This window comes from Eubalaena glacialis, chromosome 7 (genome assembly GCF_028564815.1).
Source record: "Eubalaena glacialis isolate mEubGla1 chromosome 7, mEubGla1.1.hap2.+ XY, whole genome shotgun sequence".
Lineage (NCBI taxonomy): Eukaryota > Metazoa > Chordata > Mammalia > Artiodactyla > Balaenidae > Eubalaena > Eubalaena glacialis.
In genome coordinates, this window is record NC_083722.1 from 8,330,526 (window position 1) to 8,355,485 (window position 24,960).

The 24,960-nt window shown below is 43.0% G+C and overlaps 1 protein-coding gene across 4 annotated transcripts in view; it reads right to left on the bottom strand.

Annotated features, from left to right (window-relative positions):
- The window catches only part of NEDD9 (neural precursor cell expressed, developmentally down-regulated 9), a 300,815-nt gene that overhangs the window by 20,339 nt on the left and 255,516 nt on the right, over positions 1–24,960 (bottom strand). For all 4 annotated transcript variants that reach the window (XM_061195717.1, XM_061195716.1, XM_061195715.1 and 1 more), the window contains one exon: positions 6,259–6,705. In XM_061195717.1, coding sequence (XP_061051700.1) covers positions 6,259–6,705 — 447 coding nt within the window. The remainder of the gene's footprint in view (positions 1–6,258; positions 6,706–24,960) is intronic.

The following is a 24,960-nucleotide window of genomic DNA, read 5'->3' on the forward strand; positions in this document are numbered from 1 at the left end:
CTAAACGCTCCTAGAAATACGCATTATCTACGAGCTTTATAAGCAATTGCCACCGAGTTTGAAGGCCTTGGCATTGACCAAATAAAAAAGACCTTTGTTCATTTCTAAGGAGGTGTTACAGTTTGCTCATTCCACTGGCCTGGGTGACTTAACTGGGAAGAGATACTTTTCCTTTTTAAAGTGAGGTCATAGAGCCCTTGAAATGCTCAAGGACCTCGAATTTTGTGTAAGATTTAAATTTTATCTTGACTCTTGAGGGTGGAGATTTTAGGTGAACAATCACTTCTCTGCATACACTAAAGAGCCATGGTACTGAGGAAAAAAATTCATTTAAATCAGGATTATCTTTATATAGGAATGCATAATTCTGGAACAGGGTCATATTTTATTGAGTTTATAAGTGAAGAAACCGGAGGTACCCTCTGCCCTGTCAAACTCTGATTCTCCCCAGTATTTTTGAGGGTGTATATGTATGATTTTGTGTGTGTGTGTGTGTGTGTGTGTGTGTGTGTGTGTGTGTGTGTAGGAAGGGAACAAAGGAATGTGAGGTGAAGTCAGAGTTTATCTTCTCTGGGAGCTTTCATTTCCTCTTAATCTATTTTTACTTGTTGGTAGACAAATCATACTGCTAATATATAGCAGTTGGTTTGCTGGTATATGAGTGTTGTTCTGGGCAACCAGATTTCACAATGCTTCACATCCCAGTAAAGGAAGTCCTCAGTTCCCTAACCAATGGCTTTGGGTGTGTGTGTGCCCGTGTGTGTGTGTAATTTATGATGATTCAGTGTCTAAGAAGGCACAAACATTGTAGCATAAACTATTTACGGTTCTTATATTACCTTTCAAGGAATGGGCCTGGAAGACCTGGTTATAATCTTTGAATCATTTCCTGCCAATATTTGGCTATGTCTCACCTTGGAAGGTAGGAAATGGTCTTTAGAGATGATGTCATGGGGTTTAGATAAACCTTACTGTTACTTGAGTTTACTGAGTGCCACCCCCGAAGCAGTACTTGCCCAGTCCATCATACACACTATAAATGTGGGCCATTAAAGTTTTAATGAGCCTGTGAGCTCCCTTGAGATTAAATGAAATTACAACATATTTTGGGACCACAGAGGCAGGAGAAACTGTTGGGGTGCAGAGAAAGCTTCACAGAGGGGATGAACATTGAAATGGGTTTTAAAGTATGAATAGGAGTTCACAGGTAGCACAGATGAGGAAAGGCAGTAGATACATAATAGCATAGGTAAAGGAAGCACTGTTCCTCAGTGGGAAAAGTGTGGTTCTCCTTTTTAGATGACTATAGACGTGTTAACTAATCTTGTTGTCTAAATTTGGCAAAATGCATAAAAGTTAGGCCCTCAGAAAAGTTGAACATGACATCATGCTTTGGATGCTCATTTGTTGTGAACAGAGAGTTAACATTTCAGAAAGCAGATGGTGACACTCTCCAAGACCCTTCTGGGGGAAAATGACCATGTAAAATCTGACATATGTCATAACAGACTAATGAGCTGGACACGGGATTTGACTCGTGTGTGATGGTGAAGGGGTGATAAGATCAGAACCACTTTTCAGCTTATTTAAAGGTCAACTCAAATTAAATGCTTCGTTTCTCGCTTCCGCCTGTGCGTTCACTCGTTGGCTGTTATCTGCGTGCTGATGGTTTGCTCTGAGCTTGGCCTATAGCAGTAAAGAGACAGCCATGGCCTCTGCCTGCCTGAATGGAATTCATAATTTAGCCCCAAACTGATCTTCAGAAGGATGCAAAGCAAATCTAATTCCGCCAGTTAGAATAAAAGCGACATGTCCAAAGAATAATCAGAGAAACACACATAATTCCCTGTGAAGATCAGGCACAAAATGGATGAAGTCAGGGGGCAGGTTTTGATCTTTGAAGTAGAGAAATTAAGCTCTTTTAGACCTTTGTAGGCCTTATGCTTTTGAAGTTTGGGTCTAAATCGTCCCCTCCAAACCACAGTCCCATATTAACTACAATTTTGCCTTTAAAAAATCGAGGACACTTCTTAAAAATATAATTCAGCTTTGCAAATTATTGGACTATGAGTAACTCATTTAATTTAGAAATGCCTGTGAGTTCTTGGCAATCACAGGCATATTTAGAAGTCTTTGCAAAGTGAGAAAAATCTAACCTACAAATTGTTTTCACATGTAATGAAATAGTTATGACATCTAAATGTAACAATTAATGAGGTTGACATCGTGTTGTTTCCGGCACGTTTGTCTAAACGTTTATTAATTTCTATTTTGCAGTTTCTGTGTTTCATATTTCGGAGCCAAGACTTTTTATTCAGTGCTCCAACGTTCTCGTAGACCTCCGGCATTCTGCCCACAATGCCTAATGGATAAAATGGCCCTGCACACAAAACCCAGAGTGAAAAAGACCAATGAAATTAAGTCAAGGTGTCAGTGTATATGGTTTCCAGATAACTTTGAGAGTTCTTTCCACCCTGTACTAAATTTCTGGAGAACCAAAGAGAGAGCCACACACTCAAAGAGAACAGCATATATGCTAGCAATAAAGTAGTTGCATATTCAGTGCAGCGTACAAAACACAAACAGGGCTGATCAGTTCCAAATAAACTCTGAGAAAGGAAAGAAAAACAAAGCAAGGGGCACTAATTTTTTTAAGCCCCTGCTTTGCGAAACTCTGTGCCAGGTCCTTTCTATACAGTGTTTCATTGAATTCTCACAGCAACCCTAGGAGATAGCTATGATTATTCCCATTTGACAGATGAGGAAACTGAAGTCTAAAGAAGTTCAGTTACTTGCCAAGGGATTAACAGCTACCAAAGAACAGAACCAGGAGTCGACCTCACCCCAGAGCCCAGGCTCTTTTCACAATCCTCATGCTGTCTTCTTGTTTCAGGAAAGGGTGGAGATTATATGATTTTCTTTCTCTCTCTAACCACTGATTTAATAAGTGATGAATCTCATTTTACGTGGATGGGATGCAAGAAGGTGGGTGGGGGCTGGAGTTTCCCAGACAGCAAAGTTGGAGTGACACAAGGCAGAATTCACTGTCTTTTTTTCCCCTATGTGATTCATTAGTAGAAAAAACTGTGGTGGATAAAACTTCTGAAGCCCACAGTCTGTAGCAACATCAAGGGAATCTTTAACTGTGGAAAGTCCCGAATCACAGATTGGAACATATCCAACCCCCTTCATGGCCCGTAACAATGCTTCTCAGAGTGCAGTCCTGGACCACCTCCCCCAGAACCATCCCAGGAGCTTACTGAAATGCAGATTCCCCGGCCCTGGGGCTAGAATCTGGGGGAGGTCTGGGAATCTGCATCTCAACTCACCTTCTCTAGCTCTCTGGGTGATTCTTATGTTCCCTAAAATTTTAGAACCACACTTTAGTGATTCAGAACAAGATTCTACCGCCTCCTCTTTCTCTCCTTTAATAGCTTTTAAGGACTATGACGTAAGCTACCAGGAATGTCCAGTTCTGGGTTCACCATCATTTTACAGATGGGAAATTAAAAGAGAAAAATGGGTATGGGGCTATTTAGTAAGTCAGCAAAACTACTACAACGAGAACTCAAAAAAAGCCCTGCCGGATCCCCCCTGTACTGAGATTAACCCTTGGAGCCTTGGCTTAAGTCATTAGTATGATTCTCACCCATTGAGAAGGTCTTGAGTCAGAAACCTCACAGAGGGAGATGTTGATGGAAGTTTTTAAAGCAGCTGTTTTTACTCAGAAGGTTAAAATCACCTGTCAGCAGCCAAGCCATCTCCACTACAAAGGAAGGAAGGAAGGAAGGAGCGAAGAAAGAAAGGGGGAGAGAGAAAGAAAGCAAAAAAGGGTGTGGGAGAGAGAGAGAAAGGAAGGAAAGAAGGAAGAGAGGGAGAGGAAAGGAAAGAAGAGGGCACACCCACTCCCATGGGGCATGAGCCAATAGTCCAGTGGACAGGATAGAGGCGGCAGCCTGAGACCCAGTGGCACTGAGATGACTCAGGGTGAGGTCAGGTGTCCTAGAGAACACGGTGTTTGGCAGGGAAGAGCCAGGACTGTCCCCTCCTGCCTCACCACGTTACCACCTCAGACCCCGACGGCGCGAAGCTCAGCACTCGGGGCACTGCCTACCCCTGAGCTCTGGTCAAGCCTCCCCCAGGTCTGTGGCATCCCCTGGAAGGGCTGGCAGAGCGCCCTTCTGGAAGCTGGCTTCCCCCTACAGGAACCGCCTACCTCTTGCTAAACATAAAACCTTCCACTGATTTTAGAATTAAAAACAAAAACAAAAACACCGAGTTCAAGTGCCCGATGGTAACCCCGGCACTCCAACCTCCATCCAAGGGAAGGTGTGTCAAACTCTCTCCCCTCTAAATGGATCAAGGGTCCAGGAACAAACCTGCAGTACAGTTATAGCAAATGACATGGGAAGAAGTCCGAAGTTTTAGACTTTTCAGACTTGGAACTAAAAAGGTAGAGTCTAAAAAGAAAAACAGGTCACCTTCCTGCCAAAATAAACTGTGATGAAAGCTCAGACCCCACCACCTTTCAGCCAAGCATTTCCTGTGCTGGCCTCCCCTGTCTGCCTCACAGCAGCTCCGATGAGGGAGGGCTATTTTTAAGATGCACACAACCAGGGCTAAGAATGAGAGAAGTTATTTATTTATAGTCACACCTTTCAACTGTTGTTTTTCCCTCTGGAGATAGAGGCCTGGTTTGACTCTCCCTTTGAATCTAAAATCCCTGGGGTAAGAAGGACTTTGAAAGGTCACGGGCGCAGTCTATGACCCCCAGACAGGGATCACTGTTCCAGGCAATACAAGTTGGAAAACTGTTAACTTCTTGAGGAATCCCTCCTAATGTTTATACACTCAGCTTATGTAACACCTGTGCTCTTGAGCAGTGTTTTGTAAAACACACGTTTTGTATAAAAGGTGATTTGAAAATACATTCGTGGCTTTGTTATTTAAGGAATCCGACAGTAAATCACCCCCCCCCCCTTTTTTTTTTCCAACAGAGGATTCCATTATCACGCAAATAGATATTCCATAATCTACTTGGGACTGTAAATTCAAACTCTGTATTAGGTTTTCTCAAGGCAGGGCACATGTATACGTCATGTTCTAAGCATCAACAAGCTCTTTCTGGCGTCCAACTGCATCTTTCCTCTTGTGATTCAGGGATCTTTTCTTACTCTGTTAAATTAGCCCCTTCTTAATACCAAACCCCACTGGACCCATTGTAGGCCCTTGGAATTTGCCAGCAAACTGAAGAGAAAAGCCCTCCCCTGCAATGTTCCCAGGAGCATCACCTTTGTGTTGGCTATTACCCTCCACAAGTTCACTGGTTTTATTTTCTTCACAGCACAATTCCCCACCTGACATTCAGTGTCTGCTTATGTCTCCTTACTACAGCGTAGGTATCATGGAGGCTAGATTCACTCTTGAATTCATCACTGTATCACAAGCATTGAAAATATACTAGATGCTTGAAATTAAATCGATTTTCTACTTCTCTCAAATTGTTACGGCATTTGGAATTATATAGAGTGCTGAAGAGGGCCTTCCTTTTTTTTTTATTTGACATGATGCCTTCCTAAATACCCTAGCCCCACTATATTCACCCACGACCTCAGGTATTATTATAGGAATGACTCGAAGGACAAGAGGATGGCTCTTTTCTAAATTCACTAGTCTATGTGTTTTAAATGAGTCAACCTTGAAGCTGACAACTCTCCAGAACAAGTTGGTTGGCATGACCCACTCCCACCTTCCTTGCTGCCTCTACTTCTGGTGGGTTCTTTGTGCAGCCAGGCCAGTGGGGTCATGATTCAGTTTTTGGTGAAAGGAGAGTCCTTTCTGCCTAACTGTGCTTGTGCAAAATGTGGTGCCTTGTACCACTCAAGGGAGAAAGAGAAAAGACTGGAAACTGAGTGCAGAGTCCAGGTCTAGAAGCAGGTCTATCAGAAATTTGGAGAGAAACACTTGATGACGCACTATGACCTGGCATGCCTCGGGAACTCATAACGGCGACGGATCAACAGTACCTGGCACAGGGTGGGCGTTTTGCTGACCAATGAATGGAAAAATAATACCCAAGCTAGGGTATTTAGATATTCTTACTTCTTGGAAGATATACTTACTTCTCGGATGTACTTCTTGGAAGCTCCAAGTTCTTATTTTAGGAGTGCGAACACACACACACACACACACACACACGCTTTGAGTACAGTGGAAAAAATTAAGTAAGAACAAAAATCCAGTCTGTTGTTCACTCACCTTTTTACTTAAGTGGGGACCATTAGCCCCCGCGATGCCTCTCTGCACTGATGGTGGGACTTGATACACATCTTGTTCCTGGGTACCATGGCCAGTGGGTACTTGGTAAATTCCCTGATTTTGGTAGGAAGGTGGCACTTGGTAGATGGTGTCTCGAGGGGCGCCCTGGGGGTTTGGCATTTGATAGAGCTTCTGTTGGCCAAAGGGCTGGTGCATCAGTCCAGAAGTCGGCGGGTCCTGACTGGAGGAGGTCTCCTGCACGGGGCCAATCAGAAGCTTCACCCGGTTGCCTGGGACGATGCCTTGCCGACCGTGTAAGGAGCAGAGCCACCACCCTTCCAGTCCTCCTGTGTTCTGCTCTATGACAGTCAGGATGTCTCCCTTGCGAAAGGCCAGCTCCTCAGCACACTCTGGGACGTTGTCGTATAAGGCCCTTGCCATAAGATTCTAGGAAGGAAAGAACAGAGGGAACCCACATTAGAATAGTAGCTCAGTCCCTTTAACACCTAAAGCCCATGCTCTTATGGAGAGGCACACTTCCTGGAGAGAAGAGAAGAATCTGAACAATAGCCTGTAAGGAGAAAAACAGATGGTGCAGACAGAAGACAGATCCATACATACTGTGTCTGCCACCAATGACATCAGACCGCCTCCCTGGAAAAGCTCAGAACGCCACAGAGTGCTTTCTTCCAGCAGTACATGCTGTGCCCAGGGAGTTATGAGTAGCATGGCTAAGGGTTAGAGAACGGTTCATTCTACAAAACATTCCTCTCCCTTTCTTAAACCCAGTCGAAGGAATAAAATATTCCAAGATATTCAGATGTACTACAACAGACATCTCTTATTTTGTTAATATATTGGAGGTAAAACGAGTCAAAGAAAATCCCCAATAACAAACAGCACAAATGGCATTGATATTCAGTGTTAAAATGGAAACAGAGGTACACTGATCTCTGCCTTGGCAGGGCTTAAAAATTCTTATTCTCAGTTGATCAAGAGGTCCTTGGATACGGGGAGAATCTACAAGTAAGTGATCTTTCCATGATAATCAAGCACGGAATGTAGTGTGACGGTAGTCTACATCTCCAGATTTGATCATGGGGAGCTACAAAGAAGTTACCCCGCGTAGGTAGATGGATACCATCTCTTCCTCTTTGGTCTTTTATTCCTACCTTTCCTGAGGGCCCCTCCTCACCCTGCCACTTTATTTCCTACTTCTTGAATCTCACCATTCACATCGGAAAGGCTCTGCTTTCCCCTTTCATGGGCCCCAAACACTTTCTCTCTTTGTGTGAAGGCCTGTCTGGCACTTTCAGTACTAAGCAGACAGCCAAAGTAGGCATTCAGCAGAGAGCGGGCAGGCAGTACATGCTGACATTCTTGGAAGCCTTTCAAAGGCTCCAAAGATTTCATTTCTTGGCATCAGTCACGTTTCGCAGCACGATGGCAGCCATCACCCCATGCCTGCTCCTTCCCAGCACACAGAGGAGTCGGGGAATGCTGTAAATTCATAGCAAGCCGTCAGAAAACTCAAAGTGATCTCTCTAGTGCCTCGCTAGAAAGTTGGGGTGCACTAGGTGTCACTGTGATGACGATCACTTGTGGGAGAAAAGACCGCTGACTGGACGGAGTGTGTTGTGACTACACATTCGTGGCACTTGGGGCTGTTGTTGTTTGGACTTCTGCCCCCTGTTTTCTTCTCTGAAAATGTGGATTCGATCTTTCAGCTTCATGCTTTTCATTCCTTTACCACTGACATCCGTTAATCATCTCCCCCGTACTCCGCCCAGTAACCGCGGGTCTCGCACGGTGGGCTGGTTCTCTGCTGTGCAGGCGCTGTGCCGTGGGAGGGTCTGCCCCCAGTCAGCAGCTGGGGGGCTCCTACTTTTACTGTTAGCCACAGTCCTCTTAGTGAGTGAGGAAAGGAGATAAAGCCCTAGAGCTCAGCGCCCAGGAAGCCTGGTGATGCTCCTTAAGAATGAAGTCCTTGTTCTTGACAGTTTTCTGATCCAGGAAGTCTATGATGTGGACAGGTGAGCAGTAAGGGAAGCTAAAGGGATACTGAGGGCCTCGTGTTCCAGGTGAACGTTTTACTTAGTATCTGTATTCTAGGGAGCTTTGTGTTCCTTCTAACAATTAGAAGTCCACATACTGAAAGATAAAACCATACAGCACTGTATCCTGGTTTGAAGAACCATTTAAGGATGTGTCCTAATCCTAAAATCTCTTGTTTCTCTTCTTCCATCGTTTGGGTGTCCCGTTATTGAAAGAAAAGTCATCGAGTTGAAGAAGACAAGATGCTGGTCCTTTGTACCTAAATGATCAGAAGGAAATTACTCCACCCAAGTTGTACTGTGATGATAGAGCAGGAGGAGAGCTGACGGCTCTGGTCTCGATCCCTTTCTCTGGGGCCCATTCAGCAACTGGGAATGGCTGGTAAGGGGGCCCTGAGGTGAAATCAGAAGTGATGGGGGTGGGACCAGTCCTGTGGGAGTTGAGGGTGGAGAGCTGTGCGATTATATTGGCTACCAAGAAGGGAAAGAAAAGAAACAGAAAACAGTAGAAGGTGAAGGACCACAGACCTCATCAGCATACGTGAACTCCAGGCATTCGGAGTTGGGTCACGTCCACGGAGCTCCATCAAGCACTGAAGTAGAGCCCCAGACCATGCCCGACTCGAGGCGGATAGAAATCCCTGTACGAAGGCTGTTCTGGATGTTCTTTGTCTCCTGTCCCAGTGACCTTCCCACCACCAGCTAAGCAGCACACTGTTTCTAGACAGGCCTCCAGAGCTGCTTCTCCAGGAAAACCTGGAGAGCCTCTTGTGGATGCACAAGATGATCACAAGGTGATTTCTGACTAGCTGTCCTCCCCACCACTCCCAGAGATTGGGATTCAGAGAGCTTGGCATGGCTGCTAGTGGAAGCGCCCGGTGCCAGCTTGACACCTCACACGCTGAGAGTTATTCTCAGCCTCGGGTGAATGGGAATAAGTTACTTAATATCTGTGCCAGCTACAGGGAGCCAATGTTTACAGCCAGCCACTCTCCCACACAGGAGGTTACGGATCCTGAGACCTTCAGAGAACACCTGGGCCTGACCTCCCTGTTTTACAGATGAGGAAACAGATCTGGGGTGGGGGGGCGGTTTATCATCTGCCCAAGGCCACACCGGTGGAGTCAGAGATGGGAACAGAACTGTGGTCTCTTGGCTCAGTTCTCTTTCCAGAACTCTAAGCCACCTTAGCTCTACTACACAATGTCCTCCTAACTGGGCTCCGTTCCATTTTATAGTAAAGCTCTGAAGGTGACAATTCTTTTTGTCATGTCTATGGAATAAATCAGTTCCTGGGGTTTGGGGTCCTGGCTGTGTGACTTGGGCAGGTTACTTCTCCCCTTGGCACCTTAACTTCCTCATCTGTAAAATGAGAATGAGGATAACATATCTATGCCATGGGTTTGCAGTGAGGATTCAGTGAGTTAATTCAAGTCAAGTACTTTAACATCACGGGAGACTTGGGAAGATATGACTATTTATTTAATGTGCTGATGGCGCTTTGATCTTAAGCTTCCTAGCAGATTACCTCCACAGTTCTCAATCAAAGGTTAGTCCTATTCTAATGTTGTTATTATACACATTTTTATACACATCTGATATTTCTCTTGCTCACAATTACACTTGAGGAGAACTGTATCTTGAAGCAGTACTTCTCTGAATAATAATGAGTTCTGGTCACTGCAACCTCTAGTTGAGTATTTGCCTATAAACCACAATAAGGAAACTATTGGTTGCATTCAAGAGACACTGAGACAAAATAATAATAATAATAATAATAAATTACTAATGTAATTAATAATATTATTATATATTATATTAACATAACAAGCAATTATATTAATATAACATATAATAATATTAGTATTATTATATAATTATATTAATTTTAATGATATATCATTATATTAATATCATCACAATATTATTAATATTATATCATTACGACATTATTAATATTATATTATTATTATTATTACTGGACAAATTATGGATAAATCTCATTAGATTCCAGAAGAGTACAAGCCATCAGAAAGTACGGAATAACACGGGTAAAGAGCTTGGCTTTTGAAAATACTTGGTGTGTTGAGGCAAGAGCTTAGTAAGGAGCTAACAGCAAAATTAACTTCAACCAGAACACAAACCGTCTCATTCAAAAGTGCACAGGCAGATCAAGAGTTAATTTCTCTGGCTAGGACTAGGTGGAGGGACCCTTTCCTTCAGGGCAGAGTTGTGATTCCTTAAGGCCACAAAGTCAGAAGGTGATTATCTGAACATCTTACGAAAACCCAGGAAAGGCAGTTTGTCTATTCAAGACCTACTCCTTCTCCCACCCTCCCTGGGATATTTATCTCCAGGGCAGGAAAGGTCAACACAGAAACACGTCAAGGAAAGATAAGAGAGCTATGTAATTCTATATCCAGCTGGATGGTGAGCCTCCAGAGGCTGGCAGTTAGAAATGCAGCTAGAGCTTGGCAAAGCACCAAAACAGTTGGGTCATAGAACTTGAAAGCCAGAGGCACTTCAAACAATTACAGTTCAACTCGTTCACTTTACAAATGAGAAAAATGAGGCCCAAGAAGTTAATGATTTGCCAAGTCAGCTGGCTAGAAGGTCACAGAGCTAAGAACACGGGCCTCTTGTCTCCAGCTCCAGAATTAGGACGGTACTGAATAAAGTCAGAGGCATGTGCTACAAAAGCTGTGGTTCTTTTTTTTTTTTTTTTTTAATAAATTTATTTATTTATTTATTTATTTATGGCTGCGTTGGGTCTTCGTTGCTGTGCGTGGGCTTTCTCTAGTTGCGGCGAGCAGGGGCTACTCTTCGTTGCGGTGCGCGGGCTTCTCATTGCGGTGGCTTCTCTTGTTGTGGAGCATAGGCTCTAGGTGCGCGGGCTTCAGTAGTGTGGCACATGGGCTCAGTAGTTGTGGCTCGTGGGCTCTAGCGCGCAGGCTCAGTAGTTGTGGCGCATGGGCTTAGTTGCTCTGCGGCATGTGGGATCTTCCCGGACCAGGGCTCGAACCCGTGTCCCCTGCGTTGGCAGGCAGATTCTTAACCACTGCGCCACCAGGGAAGTCCCAAAAGCTGTGGTTCTAATTAGGATGGGAAATCTGCATTTAGAGTCGCAAATCCCATTTGAGGGATCCTAATTGTAGCAGCCTCTAGCATTGACCCCACCCCGATCTTTGAGAAGAAACTGTCCTTGGCTTCCATGATTCCACGTCCGGTCCTCTCTCTTCCCTTGTTCTCATGACCGCTCATCTTCCTCCTCCTTCACAGACTAATTTCTTTTCCTGTCCCTTTAGTGATCATGTTCCAAAGGGATCTCTCGTCTCTCTGAGTTTGCTCTCTACAGGACATCTCATCCATGCCGATGGCATTTAACACGCAGGTAACACTCAGATCCACAGCTCCAGCCTCGATATTTCCTCTGCTCTCCAGTCCCATATTTCCAGTTGTCTAATGAGTATCATCTTCACCTCTCACTCAACAAGTGCAAAACCCCTTTCTCCTGATCTCTCTCAGTTAACAGCACGCATAGGCCGCCCAAGATCAGAGCCTCAGAGGTTTGCTGAGTCACTTCACAACCTGAACCTCGGTCAGCTGGGACCTGGCTTTTCTTCCTCACTGCCACTCCTCGCTCAGGTCCTCAGCAACTGTTTTTGGGGGGGCGGGGGGAAGGTATGACAATTGCTACCCAACTGGTTTTCCTGCGTTCAGCCTCTTCCCACCTCCAAACTCATCTTCCACATCACCAGAAGAGTTCTATTCCCAAAATCTATCTCATTGTTTTCCTTTCTAGTTCTCTGTGATAGTATTTCTTATAGTACGACTTGTACCGTCCCATTCAAGACTGGGAACTCCTTAAGTTCAGGGAAGCTGTTCTTTCTTTGGCATTTTCAGAACCAGTGTGTGAAACAAAATACACACTCATTAAGTGTTTGCTAAATTGAAATGGATTCTGGACTCTGATTTCCTGGTTCTCTACAGGGAGGGTGAAATGGTTCTAGAGATGTCAGCAAGATATTCGGTTGAAATTTTCAAATGGACATGGAAAGATCAGCTAACAGAACCAGAAAGTTAAATGGCATGTCCAAGTCACCTAAGCCTCACGGCCAGAGAACGTGGGAGACGGCGAGCAGGAAAGGGCCCGTCCCTCCCTGTTAAAACAGGATGATGACGTAGATGGGGAGCCTGCATCTAGTGCCACAACCACTGAGCAAACAGGAAGGCCAAGAGGAGCCAGCCATCCCCGTCTGATTAAATACAATGGTCTCTGTAAGAGCCTTTTCTCCCTTTCGTGTAGCAACCTACGTCTGGCGGTAGATGACCGAGCACCATTCATGCTTTGCCAGAACGTTTGGGTTCTGCAGTTCCTGGTTCCCAGGCTATGCCCAAGGACTGGGAAGAAAATGCTGTGCAGTATTACAGCAAGTAAAGAGAGCTCCAGGTCACATGAGCATTTCCACACCACCCTGCTCTTCCCTGCCCTTTTTTTTTCCCCCACTACTATCAAAATGTCAAGAAAGCTTATTACTCCTATTGCCAGGGAAACTATCTGCTATTCCAAATACAGAGAGGTGTGTGACATAATTTCCATGACCATTCATGCTGCTGTTTGAAGAAAAATGAGACACAATGTCTGGTGTGTCACCCCCCCCCTCCCCCACCGGACTGATAGCATCATCAATGGCCCAGCTTCCTCTTATTATTTTACTTCATTCTATATTTATCATGCAGGAGCTCCTGCCAAGCCTCAGGACTGCCACATTCTCAACAATGTGGCTTTCCTGTACCCAACCCCCCAAACTTTAGCCCTGGACTCTGGCAGGGACACACACGGACACACACACAGTAAAGAAGGAAATGGCCATTGTCAAGAAAATCGGTCCCAAAGGAAGTGGCTGAGGGATGAGCGTCAGCAGGGTCAGTCTCAGGACACACTGGGGAAGAGAAAGAAATGAGCCTGTGTTTTTACATTTGTCTGCCGACAAAAATCAGCTTAGGTCTTTTCCATTATAGTTTATTACAAGATTTTGAATATAGTGTCTTGTAATAAACTATAATGGAAAAGAATCAAAAAAAAGAATATAGATATATACATATATATATGTATGACCGAATCACTTTGCTGTACGTCTGAAGCTAACACAATATTGCAAATCAAATCTACTTCAATTAAAACAAAATCAGCTTCAGTCTGAGGGCCATGCAACCCCTTTGGCTTCCTCCTACCCTCATCTTTAGGATACAGGGGGATGTGGGATTTCCCCAGAGAAGGATACAGCCATAGTCAGAAAACACGGATATCGACAAGTGTTTGGATTTTGATTCTTGGAATACTTGGTTTACACTGGATATCTGGAATGGTGAATTTTTTTAAGAGTTGAATCCTCTGGAGATTGTTAAGTAGTAGACACTAGGCTTTTAGGTTTAGGAATTAGAAGATATGATGCAGAGCACATCCAAGTTTTTTCTCAGCAATATTTGTCCATTGCAACCAACCTGACACACTTTTCATTATGTGATCTGAACTAGCCACAGAAAGGCAGTGTGACATCCTGTGAGGTTCCCAGGCATACTTCCTGACCCCTGGGGAGGTGCGTCCAACACATGCCACCAAAGGGCCCTTTAGCACCTAGACCACATTTCAGCCAATGATTTTCATTTTCTGGAAAGTGCTTCTAAACCCCTGTGGTGGTTATAAAGCTTACATGAGTATCTTGGACTCTCTCTAAATATTCATGTCATTTACTTTGTCCCAAGTCCTCACATCCTCTAAGATGGTCCAGCTTTGTGAACATTAGCCATAGCATCCTCTCTATGTGCGTGTACACATGTATGTGTGACCTCACAGCCAACTTCTATTACTTCTTGGCCGTTTGCGGAGGATGGATTTGATTGCTAATAGTATGTGAGAAAAATAAATTAGTTTTTCCTCACAACTCTGATGATCATAAATAATACATATGTCTTTAAGAAATCAATTCTCCACTCTTCTGTGGTCTTTGGCGTTTTCTTGAGTAACTCCTGAGGGTCTGAAAGAAGGTGGGAGAACACCTAGGTTTCTGTGGATACTTAGAACCAGAAGTCACCCATGGCTTGACCAGACCGACTAGGCTAGAATATTAGACTACGAAGGGATCCCAGGGATCACTCTCGCCCAGTCTTCTTGTGCTACAGCCCAGAGGGTCTCTTATTACATCAGCAGCAGAGCCAGAACTAGCATCTGGTTCCCTTCTTAATCTAGGATTTTTTTCCACTGGACTAGGGTATGCTTCCTGAGAACCTTTTCCATCTTAGAATTTAGTAATGCTGCTATTAAGCCTCAGAATTTATAAGCATTTGTCCCAGGTTGCCTGGTTTTGATAGATTTAAGCATAGTGTATTGGCAAAGGATCAAAAACACGGGGCAGGCACAAACGCTTTTCAGGGTCTGTCCCTAGATAAATCTGACAGGCGCCATATAATGATGAAGGCCTGACACCCACTCACCCAAAAGATAGGTTTATTAATGGTAAAACAACCATCTGGATTTCAGCCAACATTACAGTATTAGCATCAAATCACTTCTATTTGCCTGTCTAGACAAATCCCTCTAACATCCAGGTACTTGGGGAAGTGAAATGAGAATTAAGTTATAAAGGAGTAGGAGACTCTAGCCCACAAATATTACAGTATATTCCAAAAACTGTATTATTTCTCAATAGTCAAAACACACAAGTTCTAACATCTAATAAAGTATCTGAAAGAAGGGAAAGATCTTCCTACTTTTACATTCCCATATATCTTATCTTTCTACATCAAGGTATGCAACCCCCAAGGTATGAAGTTATATCTAAACCCACGAATGCCAATATGTACACATACTAGCAACCCTCATCTGCCTCCCAGCCAGAACCCAGCTGATGTACCTTGGACGTCACCCCTCACTGGAACTCTTTCAGATGACCCCTCAACTAGGTTTGGTGCCTGATTGCTATTATCCTACTTAACTTGTGAGGTCCTCAAAAAGTTTTTAAAAATGGATTCGCACGCTTGGCTGAGAGGGTGTGTACAATCATATACTGTCAGCACTGCAGTTGCAGAGTTGCCTCAAGAAAGAATTTTTAATATTTATTTATTTATTTGGTTGCGCCGGGTCTTAGTTGCAGCAGGCAGGCTCCTTAGTTGCAGCATGCGAACTCTTAGTTGCGGCATGCATGTGGGATCTAGTTCCCTGACCAGGGATCGAACCCGGGCCCCCTGCATTGGGAGCGTGGAGTCCTATCCACTGCACCACCAGGGAAGTCCCAAGAAAGAATTTTTAGAAGCTGCAGCTTCTCAGCTAGAAGAGAGAGGAAAGATGGCAGAAGCAAATGGAGGAGAAGAAGACCTCAAAATGAAACTGATGAAATTGTTTAGTGGCTGGGGATATAGACAATCTCCTACAGGTACATATGCTACAGCAGTTTATGAGAATAAAAGAGTTTTCTTCAAGGCCCATTATTAATGGAACATGCATTTAGAACTGGGCCCTGAAGAAAGCTATTTTATATATTTATATATTTTATATAAAATAGGACGACTATTAGGAAAATAAAGCCAAAGGAAGACTTCAGAAAATTCAGGTTGCCTTCGCGATGGTCTGATGGTTTACACGTGACCTAGTGAGACCCTATGCTTCTTAGTATTTTGTGGTATTCACTTGAACAAATTCACGCTAAGCATAGAAGAGGAAGCTTCCTTTTGGTTAGGAACTGTTAACATTAAGCCCAACCTCGGTCATGATAAAATTATGGCAAGCAGCTTTATGATTGTATTTTTGTGCTTCTATTACATAAAACCAGTAAGGTAATTATTTTTAAGCAGAAGGAAGTAGGGGAGATTATACCAGTGATTCTTCACTAGGGGGGATTTTGTCCCCCCAGGTGATATTTGGCAATGTTCAGAGACATTTATGGTTGTCACACTGTGTGTGTGTGTGTGTTACTGGCATCTAGTGGGTAGAGGCCAGGACGCTGCTAAACATCCTGCAATGCAAGGGACAGTCCCCACTACCAAGAATTATCCAGTCCTAAATGTCAATAGTGCTGAGGTGGAGAAACCCCGGATAGAGGGATGGACATGACACTGTTAAATTAATAGAGTCTAATCTTGGTCCTCATCTTGTAAGACTAATGACAATGAAAGCACTGCCTTTTACGCCTCTGTTTCCCCATTTGCAAAATGGGGCAGAAAGGGTCTCTGTAAAATCAAAGCACAGTTATGATTACTGCACTATTATGAGCTCATGAAGTTGTGTCTTAAGAACTGTACTCCTCCCCCTCAAAAAAAAAAATTCCTCCGGGGAAAGAAAACAAACCAGAAATGATCTCATCATGATTACACCTGCCATACCAAAAAACAGACACAGTTCAGAGAAACTAAATTCTTTCCCTCCAGCAATGAAGTAAGCTGCATCTGTAATTAAGATCTTAATAAGGGAGGCAGGAGGCTTGATACAGACGCTGCAGGCTGTGAGGCACGGAGCTATCCTGCCAGGTTTCAACAAGAGCAATTGAAACACAATCCCCCCTCGCTGCCTAGCACTCTCAGGTGTTCTCTGCACAGTCCATATTTCAAAATGGGCTTTCCTTCATTGCTAAAGATTCCTACTCCTGCAAGGAGAAAGAAAAGGACTGCCTCATATTTACAAGCAAATGTCGTGTGGTAAATATTTTTTACAGGTAAATATAAAAAATTTGCCGGAATCCACTTTAAAAAAGCCTCTTAGATAATTTCCTGACAAGAAGCTGAAAACAAGTTAGATAAAAGGCTGGCATAAGGCAAAAGGGATAATGCCTTCGACGGCTGATTGATCTCTGAAGCAGCTCGTGTTGACTGTCTAGAACGACCATGTGTTCCTAAACTTTCCAAGACGGTCCCCGTTTCAAATATCCTTCCCATTGTCAGACCATCTGTCCCATTTTTGGGTCTGTGAAACATGGATACATACCTACAGAAATGATATATATTTTAAACTAAAAATAAAAGATAGGCATCCAAGTATATATCTTGCTAATGGATCTGCCTTGGCTGAATTTAGGATTTGGGAGAAAAAAAGGTAAGTACTGATAAGAATCTTAGGTTTAGTCAATGGACTGTTCTCTCACTGACAGGACGATCTTTATAAGGAAATGAGATCTATTCCAAGGGCATCCTGGCCTCTGTGAGACTGTCGAGCAGTCCAGCTTCATGGTGAATGCCATTGGGCTAACTGTGTTCCCATCACCCCCTTCCTTTACCCTCCCCGCCATTTAAGGGGATGCTCATCGAACTTAGCTCTGAGTGTAAAAGATTGGAGAATCAGAGAATAACATGGAAGTTCTAACCCAGAGGAGCACTCAAGGGAAAAAAAGACTTCAAAATTTTGCTCTACCAATGCTGTTGTGATGGCTCTGCAGCACTGCTGGTCCACTCAAGCCATTTCCTGCTAACTCTAAGTCATACCATGGATGATTAATGACAACAAACAAAAAACAGTAACAACAAACTCATGGACAGATCACTGACATGTCCTGTTAGAAGGCTGGAGTGTCTACAAGTCCACTTTCCTGACTTCCCACTGGCTGGCGTTGCTTGTTATGGTTACTGGGGGCTGGGGGATGGAATCCCAGCTCAGTCTTTCAGTAGAGCACAGAGCCTGGGGACAGAGAAGCCTGAGTCCTGAGTCAGCCCCATCTTCTGTGGGAGTGAGGTGCTAAATTAAGGGCAACAAACTGACTACCACAAATCAATGAGATTAAGGCTAATTCATACAAGAGACAGCATAACTAAAATAAATTAGGAAAAATATTAATGACATATCATACTGTCTAAATAAATATTGCTTTAATTAAATAGAAAGATCTGGTTCAAATCATAACCATTTATGCCTTTTGGTGGTTGCAACTTTCTACTGAGTTTCACAAATAACACCCTCCCACACACACCCCCGCCCTGCCCACACACAAAGAGTAAAGAAAGGAATTAAATTCAAAATGAGCTATCAAACGTTTTTGTGCAGTGCTTGCACTTTTACATATTCATGGTTGATCAGTCTTTATTCCTGGTAATCATAAACATCAACATTCCACATACGGAACATTTTTGGTAACATCTTATAACTATTACCTTGACATATTAGAACTACCAGGAGGAATTCTCGTTTGCAACATACACACCAAGATCTGCAAAGAAATAAGATGCCTCCATATGAATGAACCCAGCCTTTGAATAAGGCTCATGAACCACCTACCTAAATACCATTTAGCACAATTAATGTGCTAAACTAATTGGGGAAGAGGTTGAGGGAAAGGGACTAGCCTTTTTTTTTTTTAAAGAATAAACCTGTATTTAGTAGTCCATGATAAGGCCCAAGTATATGTATTTGAAAACATTCCACTGGCAATTTCATTATCTCCATGATCAGCTGTCCCACCCTCCATCTCAACCATGAAAAATCACGGTCACACACCATCACAACTCGTATTTTCTGGAGTGCCTGTTCCATCTTCCTCAAAGCATACGCCTCAATTCACCTAGATCACATTGTCTACCTTCTGAATCACTCTTTCCAGTGGAGGGTGGAAAAGGTCACCAATAAGGCATTTATCTTAAAATGAAGATTCCTCAGGAAGACAGTCTTTTGCAGCTAAGCTGTAATGTTCCCCAGGCCTGCGGAGTCCTCATTAACTAGTAAGAATTCCCGCAGGGGGATGACTGGAATGTTCAAAGTAAATAAGACGGAGGGGGTGTTGCTGACAAAGTATAAACAGGGTTTTTTTGTGTTTTTTTGGTCCCTTTTCCATGCCCATACTCTTTGCAGTCATCCATTGCCTAGGTAACTGGTAGCTATTCTCTTCATTTTAAGTTGGAAATAGAGGATTTCTTCCCAGTGGCCCCGTTTTGTTTATCTTGGCAAGGAGGCTTGGTAATTAAGTCTATATGTTACTGCAGAGTAATTCCATGGTCCCAGGGGCTGGGATTTCAAACCAATTTGTTTAAGTTTCTTTCTAACCCTAGAATGATCTAAAAATATATCACCAACACCTCTTACTTTACATCTCCATCACTCTAACTGATGGCAGTAGGCTAGGGATATGGTTTCCCTGAGCCCCACTCACCTCCTGGGCATTTCACCTTTGATTTTTTACAGTCATGATTTTCTCTTTCCCTGCGTACTATTTTTGTTGTGGATAAACAATTGCAGCAAAGGTTTCCTCTTACATTTTTATGTATATAATGCTTCTGCACCTATATATCTGAGTATATATATTATACGTATCTTATGATGCATCATATAATACCTGCCATTTTAAAATGCCTATTATGTACTAGAAACAGATGATTTTCATATATTGTATCCTTACAACTATCTGATGAGACAGGTACCATTACTCCCATTTTATAAATGAGGAAATGGAGACCTGAAGTAGCTTGCCTAATATTATACTGTTAGGAAGTAACAAAAGTGGGATTTGAAACAAAATCCACTATGCCATACAGCGAGACTCTTTTAACGGCTATTTGTGTAAGTATTATATGTAATTCAACATTCAATTCAATGTTTGTTGAGTACCTACTGTGAGCAAGGTCCTATAATTTCAGGAATATCAAATCTTATTAATAACAATGAAGATACCAAGTCATTAAAATATTAGCAAGTGGGGACAGAGGTGTACTGGTAAATCCCCATGTCTGCCATCTGCATTTCTGCAAGACATCTCCAGGCCCATGGAATATTCAATAATACTCAATTATCTTAACCTAGTGACTGGGGTTTTGACATAATCCTGTCACCAAGTCTTGAGTCCACACTATCCTTTCAACATCTATTGGGCACCTACTTACATAAGGAGAGCTGGGGCCGACTAGCATTGTCTACTTCCATTATGCAGGAGCCATGGTAAATACCTTACCATGGAAAATGTCTTGCTTAGGCTTTAGAACAATCCTATGAGGCAGTTATTATCCCTATTTTACAGATAAGAAAACTGAGGCTCAGAGAGCTTAACTTGCCCAAGGTTACAGAGCATCAAGTCACAGGAAACAGAAATGCCTTTCCCCAAACCTCATACTCTATCTTGTCTCTACTGCAAGAACACAGAAGACCAAGTCCCTACCTCCGCCTCCCACCCCCAAGGCCACAACAGATCCTGGATCATACTTTTTATTCAAGGGACTCATCTGTCAATCTCCTTCTACATACAAATAGAGGGTGAGTCTCTCATATTCAGTGGGGCTTACCTAAAACTGGACAGCCCCAGTGGGCAACCTATGTGAGTTCCAGGTATCATTTAGATAGTGCTTTGATTGAAAGAGGTTAATGAGTAAGGTAGTGCTAACAGAGTAGGGCAGAGGTGAGAAACAGAAAGCCTATTGTAGGGATTATAGGACAGTCAGGGAGACAAAGGTTTAGGCTTCTGATTCTTTTATACAGTGGATGGATGAGGAGGCTCGACTCGTGGGAAGTGACGGACGAACCAAGTCACGCAGGCACAAAGAGACATGGGCAAATGAATGGGAGCAGCAAGGGACCAAGATTTCCCATAGCAGAGTCCAAAGAGAGGAGGGAGGTAGGGGGTACGGAGTGTGCTTTAAGTGTGTCACGTCTGTGTAGGTGGGGAGGCAAGCCCTACAGAAGTCGGTATTAGAGAAGCATAAAGAATGCTTGAATGAAAAAAATGAGAGACGATGAGGTCATAAGGGCACGAAAGGGGACGGAATTGGCAAAGAGGCTTGAAAAGCGGAGAGGAAGTTTTTTTAGAAGTGGGGGGCGCAGAGTGGAAGCCACTGATGAATTCTCAGAAGAGGACTGATGTATATTCCAGCAAGGAAAGGATGCTGAAGGAATCTCCGTTACTGTGCAACCTGCTAGATCGGTGTTCTCTGAACACCTTCAGCTCTACAAAGACTCTGATCTCTGTATAGGTAAATCGTTTAGCTCTGAAAATGGGTTTGCTCAGTTAAGAAATAAATACGTAACCAAATAATTTTTTCAAAGCATCTTTTGGTGCTTTTAAATGCATAGATCTCACATAAGATTGAAAAAGGAGGCAGGGGGCAGGAGTCCCTCATTTGGAGGGTGTGCAACACATCATTTAGAAGAGAATAAAAAATTTAAAACCAAAATGTTGAAGCCAGGAAAGAATCAGAAATTATATAGATTATAAATGACCATGCTGACTAAATCAAAGACACTCGATCACATGTTCTCAAGCCACCTTGAGAAAATAAAAATATTTTCCAAGTCCCCTAGAAAGCTTTTCATAGTACACACTTTCTGGTTTCCCTAACCTACTTTACCATGTTCATTCACGACGCAGGAATCTGAATTTCAGAATGTAGTTTTCTTACTTGTGTTCTAAGCTCTACCTGTTCTAACGTTCAATCGGAACATTCATGAATGAGTTTGCTGAATGGCAGACTAGATAAGTAATTTAGCATTTTAATGTAGGCACACAGGGTACAGAAATTTGGCCTAGCCACAGAAGCTGCTCAGCTATTAAAGATCAAACAGGCGGGGCCCGTGGGTCACTGACCAGGCCTGGGCCTGCACAAAGTGGGTGGGGCCTCGGGCCTCTGCTCAAACACAGCTGTGCACCACCCTCCAATTACCCTCCTGGCAGACAGCAGCGATAACCCACCCCCAGACCCTCAGGAGGGAAGCCTTCCCCGAGCAAGCCACGGCCACCGAGGCATAGCCCCCAACCCCAGTAGCCAGAACATGCTGTATATGTTCCGAGGAGCTTGGGGAAAATTCTTGAGAAATGAAGTCCCCCGCAATTTACTGTCAGAGAACCTCAGACGGAATCCTTTAAAAAGAAATGGAACTTTACGTGCATATGAGAGTGACTGCACCCTTCCTGTGAACAAATAAAAATACATACAATGCAATCAAAATAGACTAGATATAGGCTAACCAAAAAAAAATTCACCAGAGTAATAGCTTGCATTCCACAGTGCTCAAGATTACCGTAAGTATGAGCCGGCTGAGCTGGAGCTGTGTGTAAGCTCAAAATGAGTGGAGGCTCGGTTGTTCTCTAGTTATGGTCCCTGAAGTAGCCAAACCAGATAATCTGGTTAAACAAAAAAATCTTAGGGACTTCCCTGGTGGCTCAGTGGTTAAGAATCTGCCTGCCAATGCAGGGGACACGGGTTCGAGCCCTGGTCTGGGAAGATCCCACATGCCCGTGGAGCAACTAAGCCCGTGCGCCACAACTACTGAAGCCTGTGTGCCTAGAGCCCGTGCTCAGCAACAAGAGAAGCCACCGCAATGAGAAGCCCGCGCACCGTAACGAAGCGTAGCCCCCCCTCGTCGCAACTAGAGAAAGCCCACACACAGCAACAAAGACCCAACGCAGCCAAAAATAATAAATAAATAAATTTATATAAAAAAAATCTTAAGAGTGGCTGGATTATAAATCTCTCAGTGAGCATTTTTAAGTCTGACTGTGCTAAATTTATAGTGTTTAGAGCAATATAGTGTCTAAAAGGTAATTCCTGACTCCAGGATTTTACAATCTAATAATTATCTGGTTTTACTACCTAAGTGGCTCGAATTAAACAACACTACCAAACATGCATTTCACTTTGCTTTGTACAGTTACTGTCTTAAAAAAAAAAAAAAAAAAAGAATCTATTCTGCAGGAGTACGTTTTTTTGAGTTCTTATGATTTATTCAATAAGCACGAAAGGTCTTTTATATAATCGTTACCTTGATGTGCAGGAATACTCTAGATGACATAGAGTCTTAAACTTCCTGGGAGAAGAAAACACCAGTCACACAGCACATTTTAGGGAGGTCACAGAGAGTTCTTTCTTTAACAGTGGTTTAAAGTCACAAGTTCTGGAGCCAGATCACCTTGGTTCAAATCCCAGCTCCGCCACTTTTTAGCTGTGTGGCTTTGGATAAATTACTTAGCCTCTCTTTGTCACAATTTCCACATTTGAAAATGAGTATAAAGTATTAACACCACCTCATGGAGTTAATTGGAGATTTAAATATGGAATCCTGTATTGTCGTGGTGAGTCTTAAGAACTGTTATTTATCACTCGTCTACCTTTGTGCCACCTCCTCTACTTAAAATTACAAAATCCTCTCCTGAAATGAAGTCCATTATTAACTTGAGAGAAAATAGGCTTTATAAGAAAGGGAAGTAGATTGCTTCAGCTATTGGTTCCTTTTATAGTCACCACAAGGTGTCAATCTGTCATTTGGTTAGTTGGGGAAGTCAGTAGTTTTGATGGTGAAGATGTGCACAAGCTAATAAAAATCATACATTTACAACACTTGGCAGGATGTTCGACACTGGTAAGACCCGGCAGAGAGGCAGGTTTTCCCCATGAATGGCAACCCCAGTTCACAGCGTCAGCTGCCATGATGTTTTCTTTCCACAAAAGTAAAACTAAACATGATGAGGTCACTGAATAAAAGTGACTTTAGACTTTGTCACTTTTGTCACTTTCCAGATTGCAGCACTCAATGTTAAAAACAGCCATTTACACTTTCCAATAATAAATGTAGGAACGTATTTTCTCTATTTTTCCCCTTCAAGCTGGTTTTTATGAAACTAAAGGCATTCACAATAGGCAGAAGAGGGGCAAAGATTCACTGAAGGCTAAGTAATATCTGGTGATAGGACATTATGATATCCTATCACTGTTCAAAATAAGGGAACTGTGGAAATACGGGTGAACCATTTCAAGAAAGAGAGCTTTCCTGCCAGGTAGAAGGATTTGTTTCTGGTTGCATCTTAAAGTCAAAAATATTAAGAATCTTCAGGATTATCCATTCCCCTGATCTCTCCTATTGAGGTAGAAAATGGAAAGCTGATAGTACAGTGATAACTGATACCTCTGCCTTCAGAGAGTTCTAACCTTTCCAAGGAGAACTATAAGTCATGCATCACAATAGAGACTTTCAACAGTTAGATTTAGAGCTACTGAACAAGATTTATAGCTTTTGAATAACAGGTTTATCACTGAGGTTAGCCAGTGGCTATTAGCCAGAACTGAGTATTTACAACCTCACATTAAAAAAGGACGAGCCAGAACCTAGGTAATTCAGAAAGAAAGCAAAGTAGCTCTCAGCTAGCACAATCTTGAAGGTCAGACAGGTAATTCAAATTGCCAATCCCAAAGCATAACCACCTTGCCTAAATGTGTTTTAATAACAGCATGTTTGTTTAAACGCGCACTGGGACTGTACCTATTCTAAAACACACGTATTCATCCTCCAAGCAAAATTCATATCCAATCCCTTGCAGTCTGCTCTGAATAGGGCCTCTGGAAGCTGCTTGCCTGGTTAGATGGGGGCAACTTAGACAAAAGGGGATATTCTAAATAAGTTATAATCCTTTTGCCGAGAATAAACACACAAAGGTGCGAAATGCATGGGAAAATATGCTGCTGAGTGTCTGACACTACTATGAGTTTCAGGGACAATAAGCTCGCTGGAGCCTTCAGACCCTCAGTCCATTCAAACGCCAATGAAAGTGTTTTCAAGAAATGGCAAGTACTCATTGGTTCTGAATCCAATGTCATTTATGGATGTCAAAATTCTCCATCATCAGCTGTATAAGGGTACCTGGGGCTTTGAACTTCTCCCACTAAAAGTACATATGGCAAACTGCTTCCCGAAGCA